At 44.9% G+C, this 14139-nt stretch overlaps 1 protein-coding gene across 1 annotated transcript in view; it reads right to left on the bottom strand.

Moving 5' to 3' along the window:
- Positions 1-951: 951 nt before the first annotated feature.
- Positions 952-14139, bottom strand: part of LOC311116064 (prolow-density lipoprotein receptor-related protein 1-like) — a gene marked incomplete at both ends in the record, with an annotated part of 37120 nt that continues 23932 nt past the window's right edge. The window contains 2 exons of the mRNA XM_084191196.1: positions 952-1084; positions 12535-12874. Coding sequence (XP_084047322.1) covers positions 952-1084; positions 12535-12874 — 473 coding nt within the window. The remainder of the gene's footprint in view (positions 1085-12534; positions 12875-14139) is intronic.

The raw sequence follows: 14139 nt of genomic DNA, 5'->3' as shown, positions 1-14139 counted from the left end.
AGGGTCTACAGGGTCTACAGTAGTAGGGTCTATAGTAGTAGGGTCTATAGGGTCTACAGTAGTAGGGTCTACAGTAGTAGGGTCTATAGGGTCTACAGTAGTAGGGTCTATAGGGTCTACAGTAGTAGGGTCTATAGGGTCTACAGTAGTAGGGTCTATAGGGTCTATAGGGTATACAGTAGTAGGGTCTACAGGGTCTACAGTAGTAGGGTCTATAGTAGTAGGGTCTATAGGGTCTACAGTAGTAGGGTCTATAGGGTCTATAGGGTATACAGTAGTAGGGTCTATAGGGTCTACAGTAGTAGGGTCTACAGTAGTAGGGTCTATAGGGTCTACAGTAGTAGGGTCTACAGTAGTAGGGTCTATAGGGTCTACAGTAGTAGGGTCTATAGGGTCTACAGTAGTAGGGTCTATAGGGTATACAGTAGTAGGGTCTACAGTGGTAGGGTATACAGTAGTAGGGTCTATAGGGTCTACAGTAGTAGGGTCTATAGGGTATACAGTAGTAGGGTCTACAGTGGTAGGGTCTACAGTAGTAGGGCCTACAGTGGTAGGGTCTACAGTAGTAGGGCCTACAGTGGTAGGGTCTACAGTGGTAGGGTCTACAGTGGTAGGGTCTACAGTGGTAGGGTCTACAGGTATACAAAAATAAGTAAGCTTTAATTGAAAATATTCTATCATATTCAAGGTGGGGAACAAAGCATGGCAATGCTGTGGCAGACCAAAACACTGGTTATAAAGCTCTGAGCTATACCCTAACCTTAACTAACCCTAACCTTAACTAACCCTAACCCAATGCTGTGGCAGACCAAAACACTGGTTATAAAGCTCTGAGCTATACCCTAACCTTAACTAACCCTAACCTTAACTAACCCTAACCCAATGCTGTGGCAGACCAAAACACTGGTTATAAAGCTCTGAGCTATACCCTAACCTTAACTAACCCTAACCTTAACTAACCTGGTCAGGATCGGGGTCATACAGATGGTTGTTGAAGGACTCAGCGTAGACCGTCCCTTCATCCATGTTGGTCATCAGAGTCTCCTTCTCTGTGGACTGGCCCCGAGCTGCAGCTCTTGCTCTGCTATAAATAGAATAGGGTTAGTAATGGGTTATATAGGTTTATAATAGTATGATAGACTGTTTAGCAGTAGGATATATATACAGTGGGGAGAACAAGTATTTGATAACCTGCAAAATCGGCAGTGTTTCCTACTTACAAAGCATGTAGAGGTCTGTAATGTTTATCATAGGTACACTTCAACTGTGAGAGACGGAATCTAAAACAAAAATCCTGAAAATCACATTTTATGATTTTTAAGTAATTCATTTGCATTTTATTGCATGACATAAGTATTTGATCACCTACCAACCAGTAAGAATTCCGGCTCTCACAGACCTGTTCATTTTTCTTTAAGAAGCCCTCCTGTTCTCCACTCATTACCTGTATTAACTTCACCTGTTTGAACTCGTTACCTGTATAAAAGACACCTGTCAAAACACACTCAAACAGACTCCAACCTCTCCACAATGGCCAAGACCAGAGAGATATCAGGGATAAAATTGTAGACCTGCACAAGGCAGGGATGGGCTACAGGACAATAGGCAAGCAGCTTGGTGAGAAGGCAACAACTGTTGGCGCAATTATTAGAAAATGGAAGAAGTTCAAGATGACGGTCAATCACCCTCGGTCTGGGGCTCCATGCAAGATCTCACCTCGTGGGGCATCAATGATCGTGAGGAAGGTGAGGGATCAGCCCAGAACTACACGGCAGGACCTGGTCAATGACCTGAAGAGAGCTGGGACCACAGTCTCAAAGAAAACCATTAGTAACACACTACGCCGTCATGGATTAAAATCCTGCAGCGCACGCAAGGTCCCCCTGCTCAAGCCAGCGCATGTCCAGACCCATCTGAAGTTTGCCAATGACCATCTGGATGATTCAGAGGAGGAATGGGAGAAGGTCATGTGGTCTGATGAGACAAAAATAGAGCTTTTTGGTCTAAACTCCACTCGCCGTGTTTGGAGGAAGAAGGATGAGTACACCATCCCAAACGTGAAGCATGGTGGTTGAAACATCATTCTTTGGGGATGCTTTTCTGCAAAGGGGACAGGACGACTGCACCGTATTGAGAGGAGGATGGATGGGGCCATGTATCGCGAGATCTTGGCCAACAACCTCCTTCCCTCAGTAAGAGCATTGAAGATGGGTCGTGGCTGGGTCTTCCAGCATGACAACGACCCGAAACACACAGCCAGGGCAACTAAGGAGTGGCTCCGTAAGAAGCATCTCAAGGTCCTGGAGTGGCCTAGCCAGTCTCCAGACCTGAACCCAATAGAACATCTTTGGAGGGAGCTGAAAGTCCGTATTGCCCAGTGACAGCCCCGAAACCTGAAGGATCTGGAGAAGGTCTGTATGGAGGAGTGGGCCAAAATCCCTGCTGCAGTGTGTGCAAACCTGGTCAAGACCTACAGGAAACGTATGATCTCTGTAATTGCAAACAAAGGTTTCTGTACCAAATATTATGTTCTGCTTTTCTGATGTATCAAATACTTATGTCATGCAATAAAATGCAAATGAAAAATCATACAATGTGATTTTCAGGATTTTTTGAGATTCCGTCTCTCACAGTTGAAGTGTATCTACGATAGAAATTACAGACCTCTACATGCTTTGTAAGTAGGAAAACCTGCAAAATCGGCAGTGTATCAAATACTTGTTCTCCTCACTGTATATAGTCAGGTTATATATGTTCTCCCCACTGTAGCTGTAAGGTATAAAGGCATATAATAGGGTATACAGTAGTGCGGTTAGCAGTAGGGTGCAGTGGTAGGGTCTACAGTAGTAGGGTCTATAGGGTCTACAGTAGTAGGGTCTATAGGGTCTACAGTAGTAGGGTCTACAGTAGTAGGGTCTATAGGGTCTACAGTAGTAGGGTCTACAGTAGTAGGGTCTATAGGGTCTACAGTAGTAGGGTCTATAGGGTCTATAGTAGTAGGGTCTACAGTAGTAGGGTCTACAGTAGTAGGGTATATAGGGTCTACAGTAGTAGGGTCTATAGGGTCTACAGTAGTAGGGTCTATAGGGTCTACAGTAGTAGGGTCTATAGTAGTAGGGTCTACAGTAGTAGGGTCTATAGGGTCTACAGTAGTAGGGTCTATAGGGTCTACAGTAGTAGGGTCTATAGGGTCTACAGTAGTAGGGTCTACAGTAGTAGGGTCTACAGGGTCTATAGTAGTAGGGTCTATAGGGTCTACAGTAGTAGGGTCTATAGGGTCTATAGTAGTAGGGTCTATAGGGTCTACAGTAGTAGGGTCTATAGGGTCTACAGTAGTAGGGTCTACAGTAGTAGGGTCTATAGGGTCTATAGTAGTAGGGTCTACAGTAGTAGGGTCTATAGGGTCTACAGTAGTAGGGTCTACAGTAGTAGGGTCTATAGGGTCTACAGTAGTAGGGTCTATAGTAGTAGGGTCTACAGTAGTAGGGTCTATAGGGTCTACAGTAGTAGGGTCTATAGGGTCTATAGTAGTAGGGTCTACAGTAGTAGGGTCTACAGTAGTAGGGTCTACAGTAGTAGGGTCTATAGGGTCTACAGTAGTAGGGTCTATAGGGTCTATAGTAGTAGGGTCTATAGGGTCTACAGTAGTAGGGTATATAGTATACAGTAGTAGGGTCTACAGTGGTAGGGTATACAGTAGTAGGGTCTATAGTAGTAGGGTCTATAGGGTCTACAGTAGTAGGGTCTACAGTAGTAGGGTCTATAGGGTCTACAGTAGTAGGGTCTATAGGGTCTACAGTAGTAGGGTCTATAGGGTCTACAGTAGTAGGGTCTACAGTAGTAGGGTCTATAGGGTCTATAGTAGTAGGGTCTATAGGGTCTACAGTAGTAGGGTCTACAGGGTCTACAGTAGTAGGGTCTATAGTAGTAGGGTCTATAGGGTCTACAGTAGTAGGGTCTACAGTAGTAGGGTCTATAGGGTCTACAGTAGTAGGGTCTATAGGGTCTACAGTAGTAGGGTCTATAGGGTCTACAGTAGTAGGGTCTACAGGGTCTACAGTAGTAGGGTCTACAGTAGTAGGGTCTACAGGGTATACAGTAGTAGGGTCTATAGTAGTAGGGTCTACAGGGTCTACAGTAGTAGGGTCTACAGTAGTAGGGTCTACAGTAGTAGGGTATACAGTAGTAGGGTCTATAGGGTCTACAGTAGTAGGGTCTACAGTAGTAGGGTCTATAGGGTCTACAGTAGTAGGGTCTATAGGGTCTACAGTAGTAGGGTCTACAGTAGTAGGGTCTATAGGGTCTACAGTAGTAGGGTCTACAGTAGTAGGGTCTACAGTAGTAGGGTCTACAGTAGTAGGGTCTATAGGGTCTACAGTAGTAGGGTCTACAGTAGTAGGGTCTATAGGGTCTACAGTAGTAGGGTCTATAGTAGTAGGGTCTATAGGGTATACAGTAGTAGGGTCTATAGGGTCTACAGTAGTAGGGTCTATAGGGTCTACAGTAGTAGGGTCTATAGGGTCTACAGTAGTAGGGTCTATAGTAGTAGGGTCTATAGGGTATACAGTAGTAGGGTCTATAGGGTCTATAGTAGTAGGGTCTATAGGGTCTACAGTAGTAGGGTCTATAGGGTCTACAGTAGTAGGGTCTATAGGGTCTACAGTAGTAGGGTCTATAGGGTCTACAGTAGTAGGGTCTATAGGGTCTACAGTAGTAGGGTCTATAGGGTCTACAGTAGTAGGGTCTATAGGGTATACAGTAGTAGGGTCTATAGGGTCTACAGTAGTAGGGTCTATAGGGTCTACAGTAGTAGGGTCTATAGGGTCTACAGTAGTAGGGTCTATAGGGTCTACAGTAGTAGGGTCTACAGTAGTAGGGTCTACAGTAGTAGGGTCTATAGGGTCTACAGTAGTAGGGTCTATAGGGTCTACAGTAGTAGGGTCTACAGTAGTAGGGTCTATAGGGTCTACAGTAGTAGGGTCTATAGGGTCTACAGTAGTAGGGTCTACAGTAGTAGGGTCTATAGGGTCTACAGTAGTAGGGTCTATAGGGTCTACAGTAGTAGGGTCTATAGGGTCTACAGTAGTAGGGTCTATAGGGTCTACAGTAGTAGGGTCTATAGGGTCTACAGTAGTAGGGTCTATAGGGTCTACAGTAGTAGGGTATATAGGGTCTACAGTAGTAGGGTATATAGGGTCTACAGTAGTAGGGTCTATAGGGTCTACAGTAGTAGGGTCTATAGGGTCTACAGTAGTAGGGTCTACAGTAGTAGGGTCTATAGGGTCTACAGTAGTAGGGTCTACAGTAGTAGGGTCTATAGGGTCTACAGTAGTAGGGTCTACAGTAGTAGGGTCTATAGGGTCTATAGTAGTAGGGTCTATAGTAGTAGGGTCTATAGGGTCTATAGTAGTAGGGTCTATAGGGTCTACAGTAGTAGGGTCTACAGTAGTAGGGTCTACAGTAGTAGGGTCTACAGTAGTAGGGTCTATAGGGTCTACAGTAGTAGGGTCTATAGGGTCTACAGTAGTAGGGTCTACAGTAGTAGGGTCTATAGGGTCTATAGTAGTAGGGTCTATAGGGTCTACAGTAGTAGGGTCTATAGGGTCTACAGTAGTAGGGTCTATAGGGTCTACAGTAGTAGGGTCTACAGTAGTAGGGTCTATAGGGTCTATAGTAGTAGGGTCTATAGGGTCTACAGTAGTAGGGTCTATAGGGTCTACAGTAGTAGGGTCTATAGGGTCTACAGTAGTAGGGTCTACAGTAGTAGGGTCTACAGTAGTAGGGTCTATAGTAGTAGGGTCTATAGGGTCTACAGTAGTAGGGTCTATAGGGTCTACAGTAGTAGGGTCTATAGGGTCTACAGTAGTAGGGTCTATAGGGTCTACAGTAGTAGGGTATATAGGGTCTACAGTAGTAGGGTATATAGGGTCTACAGTAGTAGGGTCTATAGGGTCTACAGTAGTAGGGTCTATAGGGTCTACAGTAGTAGGGTCTACAGTAGTAGGGTCTATAGGGTCTACAGTAGTAGGGTCTACAGTAGTAGGGTCTATAGGGTCTACAGTAGTAGGGTCTATAGGGTCTACAGTAGTAGGGTCTACAGTAGTAGGGTCTATAGGGTCTATAGTAGTAGGGTCTATAGGGTCTACAGTAGTAGGGTCTATAGGGTCTACAGTAGTAGGGTCTATAGGGTCTACAGTAGTAGGGTCTACAGTAGTAGGGTCTATAGGGTCTATAGTAGTAGGGTCTATAGGGTCTACAGTAGTAGGGTCTATAGGGTCTACAGTAGTAGGGTCTATAGGGTCTACAGTAGTAGGGTCTACAGTAGTAGGGTCTATAGGGTCTACAGTAGTAGGGTCTACAGTAGTAGGGTCTATAGGGTCTACAGTAGTAGGGTCTATAGGGTCTACAGTAGTAGGGTCTACAGGGTCTATAGTAGTAGGGTCTATAGGGTCTACAGTAGTAGGGTCTATAGGGTCTACAGTAGTAGGGTCTATAGGGTCTACAGTAGTAGGGTCTATAGGGTCTACAGTAGTAGGGTCTACAGTAGTAGGGTCTATAGTAGTAGGGTCTATAGTAGTAGGGTCTATAGGGTCTACAGTAGTAGGGTCTACAGTAGTAGGGTCTATAGGGTCTACAGTAGTAGGGTCTACAGTAGTAGGGTCTATAGGGTCTACAGTAGTAGGGTCTATAGGGTCTACAGTAGTAGGGTCTATAGTAGTAGGGTCTATAGGGTCTACAGTAGTAGGGTCTACAGTAGTACGGTCTATAGGGTCTACAGTAGTAGGGTCTATAGGGTATACAGTAGTAGGGTCTATAGGGTCTACAGTAGTAGGGTCTACAGTAGTAGGGTCTACAGTAGTAGGGTCTATAGGGTCTACAGTAGTAGGGTCTACAGTAGTAGGGTCTATAGGGTCTATAGTAGTAGGGTCTATAGGGTCTACAGTAGTAGGGTCTATAGGGTCTACAGTAGTAGGGTCTATAGGGTCTACAGTAGTAGGGTCTATAGGGTCTACAGTAGTAGGGTCTATAGGGTCTACAGTAGTAGGGTCTATAGTAGTAGGGTCTATAGGGTCTACAGTAGTAGGGTCTACAGTAGTAGGGTCTATAGGGTCTATAGTAGTAGGGTCTACAGTAGTACGGTATATAGGGTCTACAGTAGTAGGGTCTATAGGGTCTATAGTAGTAGGGTCTATAGGGTCTATAGTAGTAGGGTCTATAGGGTCTATAGTAGTAGGGTCTATAGTAGTAGGGTCTACAGTAGTAGGGTCTACAGTAGTACGGTATATAGGGTCTACAGTAGTAGGGTATATAGGGTCTACAGTAGTAGGGTCTATAGGGTCTATAGTAGTAGGGTCTATAGGGTCTATAGTAGTAGGGTCTACAGTAGTAGGGTCTATAGGGTATACAGTAGTAGGGTCTATAGGGTCTACAGTAGTAGGGTCTACAGTAGTAGGGTCTACAGTAGTAGGGTCTATAGGGTCTACAGTAGTAGGGTCTACAGTAGTAGGGTCTATAGGGTCTATAGTAGTAGGGTCTATAGGGTCTACAGTAGTAGGGTCTATAGGGTCTACAGTAGTAGGGTCTATAGGGTCTATAGTAGTAGGGTATATAGGGTCTATAGTAGTAGGGTCTACAGTAGTAGGGTCTACAGTAGTAGGGTCTATAGGGTCTACAGTAGTAGGGTCTACAGTAGTAGGGTCTACAGTAGTAGGGTCTATAGTAGTAGGGTCTACAGTAGTAGGGTCTACAGTAGTAGGGTCTATAGGGTCTACAGTAGTAGGGTCTACAGTAGTAGGGTCTACAGTAGTAGGGTCTATAGGGTCTACAGTAGTAGGGTCTATAGGGTCTACAGTAGTAGGGTCTACAGTAGTAGGGTCTATAGGGTCTATAGTAGTAGGGTCTATAGGGTCTACAGTAGTAGGGTCTATAGGGTCTACAGTAGTAGGGTCTACAGTAGTAGGGTCTATAGGGTCTACAGTAGTAGGGTCTACAGGGTCTACAGTAGTAGGGTCTACAGTAGTAGGGTCTATAGGGTCTACAGTAGTAGGGTCTATAGGGTCTACAGTAGTAGGGTCTATAGGGTCTACAGTAGTAGGGTCTATAGTAGTAGGGTCTATAGGGTCTACAGTAGTAGGGTCTATAGGGTCTACAGTAGTAGGGTCTACAGTAGTAGGGTCTATAGGGTCTACAGTAGTAGGGTCTATAGTAGTAGGGTCTACAGTAATAGGGTCTATAGGGTCTACAGTAGTAGGGTCTATAGGGTCTACAGTAGTAGGGTCTATAGTAGTAGGGTCTACAGTAGTAGGGTCTATAGGGTCTACAGTAGTAGGGTCTATAGGGTCTACAGTAGTAGGGTCTATAGGGTCTACAGTAGTAGGGTCTACAGTAGTAGGGTCTATAGGGTCTACAGTAGTAGGGTCTACAGTAGTAGGGTCTATAGGGTCTACCGTAGTAGGGTCTATAGGGTCTATAGTAGTAGGGTATACAGTAGTAGGGTCTATAGGGTCTATAGTAGTAGGGTCTATAGGGTCTACAGTAGTAGGGTCTATAGGGTCTACAGTAGTAGGGTCTACAGTAGTAGGGTCTATAGGGTCTACAGTAGTAGGGTCTACAGTAGTAGGGTCTATAGGGTCTACAGTAGTAGGGTATACAGTAGTAGGGTCTACAGTAGTAGGGTCTATAGGGTCTACAGTAGTAGGGTCTATAGGGTCTACAGTAGTAGGGTCTATAGGGTCTATAGTAGTAGGGTCTATAGTAGTAGGGTCTATAGGGTCTACAGTAGTAGGGTCTACAGTAGTAGGGTCTATAGGGTCTACAGTAGTAGGGTCTACAGTAGTAGGGTCTATAGGGTCTATAGTAGTAGGGTCTACAGTAGTAGGGTCTACAGTAGTAGGGTCTACAGTAGTAGGGTCTACAGTAGTAGGGTCTATAGGGTCTACCGTAGTAGGGTCTATAGGGTCTACAGTAGTAGGGTATACATTAGTAGGGTCTATAGGGTCTACAGTAGTAGGGTCTATAGTAGTAGGGTCTACAGTAGTAGGGTATACATTAGTAGGGTCTATAGGGAATACAGTAGTAGGGTCTATAGGGTCTACAGTAGTAGGGTATACATTAGTAGGGTCTATAGGGTCTACAGTAGTAGGGTATACATTAGTAGGGTCTATAGGGTCTACAGTAGTAGGGTATACATTAGTAGGGTCTATAGGGTCTACAGTAGTAGGGTCTATAGTAGTAGGGTCTACAGTAGTAGGGTATACATTAGTAGGGTCTATAGGGAATACAGTAGTAGGGTCTATAGGGTCTACAGTAGTAGGGTCTATAGTAGTAGGGTCTATAGGGTCTACAGTAGTAGGGTATACATTAGTAGGGTCTATAGGGTCTACAGTAGTAGGGTCTATAGGGTCTACAGTAGTAGGGTATACATTAGTAGGGTCTATAGGGAATACAGTAGTAGGGTCTATAGGGTCTACAGTAGTAGGGTCTACAGTAGTAGGGTCTATAGGGTCTATAGTAGTAGGGTCTACAGTAGTAGGGTATACATTAGTAGGGTCTATAGGGAATACAGTAGTAGGGTCTATAGGGTCTACAGTAGTAGGGTATACATTAGTAGGGTCTATAGGGTCTACAGTAGTAGGGTATACATTAGTAGGGTCTATAGGGTCTACAGTAGTAGGGTATACATTAGTAGGGTCTATAGGGTCTACAGTAGTAGGGTATACATTAGTAGGGTCTATAGGGAATACAGTAGTAGGGTCTATAGGGTCTACAGTAGTAGGGTATACATTAGTAGGGTCTATAGGGTCTATAGTAGTAGGGTCTATAGTAGTAGGGTCTATAGTAGTAGGGTCTATAGTAGTAGGGTCTATAGTAGTAGGGTCTATAGTAGTAGGGTCTACAGTAGTAGGGTATACATTAGTAGGGTCTATAGGGAATACAGTAGTAGGGTCTATAGGGTCTACAGTAGTAGGGTATACATTAGTAGGGTCTATAGGGTCTATAGTAGTAGGGTCTACAGTAGTAGGGTCTACAGTAGTAGGGTCTACAGTAGTAGGGTCTACAGTAGTAGGGTCTATAGGGTCTACCGTAGTAGGGTCTATAGGGTCTACAGTAGTAGGGTATACATTAGTAGGGTCTATAGGGTCTACAGTAGTAGGGTCTATAGTAGTAGGGTCTACAGTAGTAGGGTATACATTAGTAGGGTCTATAGGGAATACAGTAGTAGGGTCTATAGGGTCTACAGTAGTAGGGTCTATAGGGTCTACAGTAGTAGGGTCTACAGTAGTAGGGTCTATAGGGTCTACAGTAGTAGGGTCTATAGGGTCTACAGTAGTAGGGTCTATAGGGTCTACAGTAGTAGGGTCTATAGGGTCTACAGTAGTAGGGTATACATTAGTAGGGTATATAGGGAATACAGTAGTAGGGTCTATAGGGAATACAGTAGTAGGGTCTATAGGGAATACAGTAGTAGGGTATATAGGGAATACAGTAGTAGGGTATATAGGGAATACAGTAGTAGGGTATACATTAGTAGGGTCTATAGGGTCTACAGTAGTAGGGTCTATAGGGAATACAGTAGTAGGGTCTATAGGGTCTACAGTAGTAGGGTATACATTAGTAGGGTATATAGGGTCTACAGTAGTAGGGTCTATAGGGAATACAGTAGTAGGGTATATAGGGAATACAGTAGTAGGGTCTACAGTAGTAGGGTCTATAGGGTCTACAGTAGTAGGGTCTATAGGGTCTACAGTAGTAGGGTCTACAGTAGTAGGGTCTATAGGGTCTATAGTAGTAGGGTCTACAGTAGTAGGGTCTATAGGGTCTACAGTAGTAGGGTCTATAGGGTCTATAGTAGTAGGGTCTATAGGGTCTATAGTAGTAGGGTCTATAGGGTCTACAGTAGTAGGGTCTATAGGGTCTACAGTAGTAGGGTCTATAGGGTCTATAGTAGTAGGGTCTATAGTAGTAGGGTCTACAGTAGTAGGGTCTATAGTAGTAGGGTCTACAGTAGTAGGGTATACATTAGTAGGGTATATAGGGAATACAGTAGTAGGGTATATAGGGAATACAGTAGTAGGGTATATAGGGAATACAGTAGTAGGGTATACATTAGTAGGGTCTATAGGGTCTACAGTAGTAGGGTCTATAGGGTCTACAGTAGTAGGGTCTATAGTAGTAGGGTCTACAGTAGTAGGGTCTATAGTAGTAGGGTCTACAGTAGTAGGGTATACATTAGTAGGGTATATAGGGAATACAGTAGTAGGGTCTATAGGGTCTACAGTAGTAGGGTCTATAGGGTCTACAGTAGTAGGGTCTACAGTAGTAGGGTATACATTAGTAGGGTATATAGGGAATACAGAAGTAGGGTATATAGTAGTAGGGTATACAGCAGTAGGGTGCAGAGTATATATATATATAGGTACAGTACCAGTCAAAAGTTTGAAAGCACCTACTCATTCAAGGGTTTTTCTTACATTGTAGAATAATAGTGAATACATCAAAACTATGAAATAACACATATGGAATCATGTAGTAACCAAAGAAAAGTGTTAATGATCCAAATATATTTTATATTTGAGATTCTTCAAATAGCCACCCTTTGCCTTGATGACAGCTTTGCACACTCTTGGTATTCTCTCAACCAGCTTCATGAGGTAGTCACCTGGAATGCATTTCAATTAACAGGTGTGCCTTCTTAAAAGTTAATTTGTGGAATGTCTTTCCTTAATGCTTTTGAGCCAATCAGTTGTGTTGTGACAAGGTAGGGTTGGTATACAGAAGATAGCCCTATTTGGTAAAAGACCAAGTCCATATTACGGCAAGAACAGCTCAAATAAGCAAAGAGAAACGACAGTTTTTGGTTCCATGTGGGTGAATGGATGATCTCCGCATGTGTTTTTCCCACCGTAAAGCATGGAGGAGGTGGTGTTATGGTGTGGGGGTGCTTTGCTGGTGACACGTTCAGTGATTTATTTAGAATTCAAGGCACAGTTAACCAGCATGGCTACCACAGCATTCTGCAGCGATACACCATCCCATCTGGTTTGGGCTTAGTGGGACTGTCATTTGTTTTTCAACAGGACAACGACCCAAAACACCTCCAGGCAGTGTAAGTGGAGTGATTGAGTGCTGCATCAGATGATTTGGGATGAGTCGGACCGCAGAGTGAAGGAAAAGCAGCTAACAAGTGCTCAGCATATGTGGGAACTCCTTCAAGACTGTTGGAAAAGCATTCCAGGTGAAGCTGGTTGAGAGAATGCCAAGTGTGTGCAAAGCTGTCATCAAGGCAAAGAGTTGCTATTTGAAGAATCTCAAATATAAAATATATTTGGATCATTAACACTTTTTTGGTATACAGTAGTAGGGTATATAGGTTTATAGTAGTAGGGTATATAGTCGTAGGGTATACGGTAGTAGGGTATACAGGTATGTAGTAGGGTATATAGGTATAGAGTAGTAGGGTATACAGGTATATAGCAGTCGGGTATACAGTAGTAGGGTATATAGGTATGCAGCATTGATTTTATCTGAGACTACCTCTTCCAGATGATGACAGCTGCGATGAGGACTCCACCAATGAGGCTGAGGATGCCCAATGTGAGGGGGGCGTTACTGACCCCTGGACCCTCACCCTCCTCACAGAACTCCCCCTGGTATCCCAGAATACACTGGCAGGAGGTTTCTCCACCCCGCGTCACACACTTCCCATGTCCATTACACTGCTGGACATCACATGACTCAGAGTCCAGCTCCTGCACCTCCGCCCCAGCGGGGGTGGTCCTCCCGGACCAGTCCTGACCAGGGGGGACGGTGTTCCCAGCATGCCCCAGGGAAGGTTTACTATGGCTGACATCTTGGGGCTTCACTCCAGACCCACCTGGAGGTTACAGAGACATCCTAGGTTATATAAGGAGAACCAGAGTGTTATGGCAGTAGCTTCTACAGATATTAGGGTTAGGCCCACCAGTAGCTTCTACAGATGTTAGGGTTAGGCCCACCAGTAGCTTCTACAGATGTAGGGTTAGGCCCACCAGTAGCTTCTACAGATGTTAGGGTTAGACCCACCAGTAGCTTCTACAGATGTTAGGGTTAGGCCCACCAGTAGCTTCTACAGATGTTAGGGTTAGGCCCACCAGTAGCTTCTACAGATGTTAGGGTTAGACCCACCAGTAGCTTCTACAGATGTTAGGGTTAGACCCACCAGTAGCTTATACAGATGTAGGGTTAGGCCCACCAGTAGCTTCTACAGATGTTAGGGTTACGCCCACCGGTAGCTTCTACAGATGTTAGGGTTAGGCCCACCGGTAGCTTCTACAGATGTAGGGTTAGGCCCACCAGTAGCTTCTACAGATGTAGGGTTAGGCCCACCAGTAGCTTCTACAGATGTTAGGGTTAGACCCACCAGTAGCTTCTACAGATGTTAGGGTTAGACCCACCAGTAGCTTATACAGATGTAGGGTTAGGCCCACCAGTAGCTTCTACAGATGTTAGGGTTACGCCCACCGGTAGCTTCTACAGATGTTAGGGTTAGGCCCACCGGTAGCTTCTACAGATGTAGGGTTAGGCCCACCAGTAGCTTCTACAGATGTAGGGTTAGGCCCACCAGTAGCTTCTACAGATGTTAGGGTTAGGCCCACCGGTAGCTTCTACAGATGTAGGGTTAGGCCCACCAGTAGCTTCTACAGATGTAGGGTTAGACCCACCAGTAGCTTCTACAGATGTAGGGTTAGGCCCACCAGTAGCTTCTACAGATGTAGGGTTAGGCCCACCAGTAGCTTCTACAGATGTTAGGGTTAGGCCCACCAGTAGCTTCTACAGATGTTAGGGTTAGACCCACCAGTAGCTTCTACAGATGTAGGGTTAGGGTTAGGCCCACCAGTAGCTTCTACAGATGTAGGGTTAGGCCCACCAGTAGCTTCTACAGATGTAGGGTTAGGCCCACCGGTAGCTTCTACAGATGTTAGGGTTAGGCCCACCAGTAGCTTCTACAGATGTAGGGTTAGGCCCACCAGTAGCTTCTACAGATGTAGGGATAGGCCCACCAGTAGCTTCTACAGATGTAGGGTTGGGCCCACCAGTAGCTTCTACAGATGTAGGGTTAGGCCCACCAGTAGCTTCTACAGATGTAGGGTTAGGCCCACC

Source organism: Coregonus lavaretus, assembly GCF_964263955.1.
Source record: "Coregonus lavaretus genome assembly, contig: HAP1_SCAFFOLD_620, whole genome shotgun sequence".
Classification (NCBI taxonomy): Eukaryota; Metazoa; Chordata; class Actinopteri; order Salmoniformes; family Salmonidae; genus Coregonus; species Coregonus lavaretus.
The sequence above is the reverse complement of the archived record's forward strand: the minus strand, read 5'-3'. Positions and strand labels throughout refer to the sequence as shown.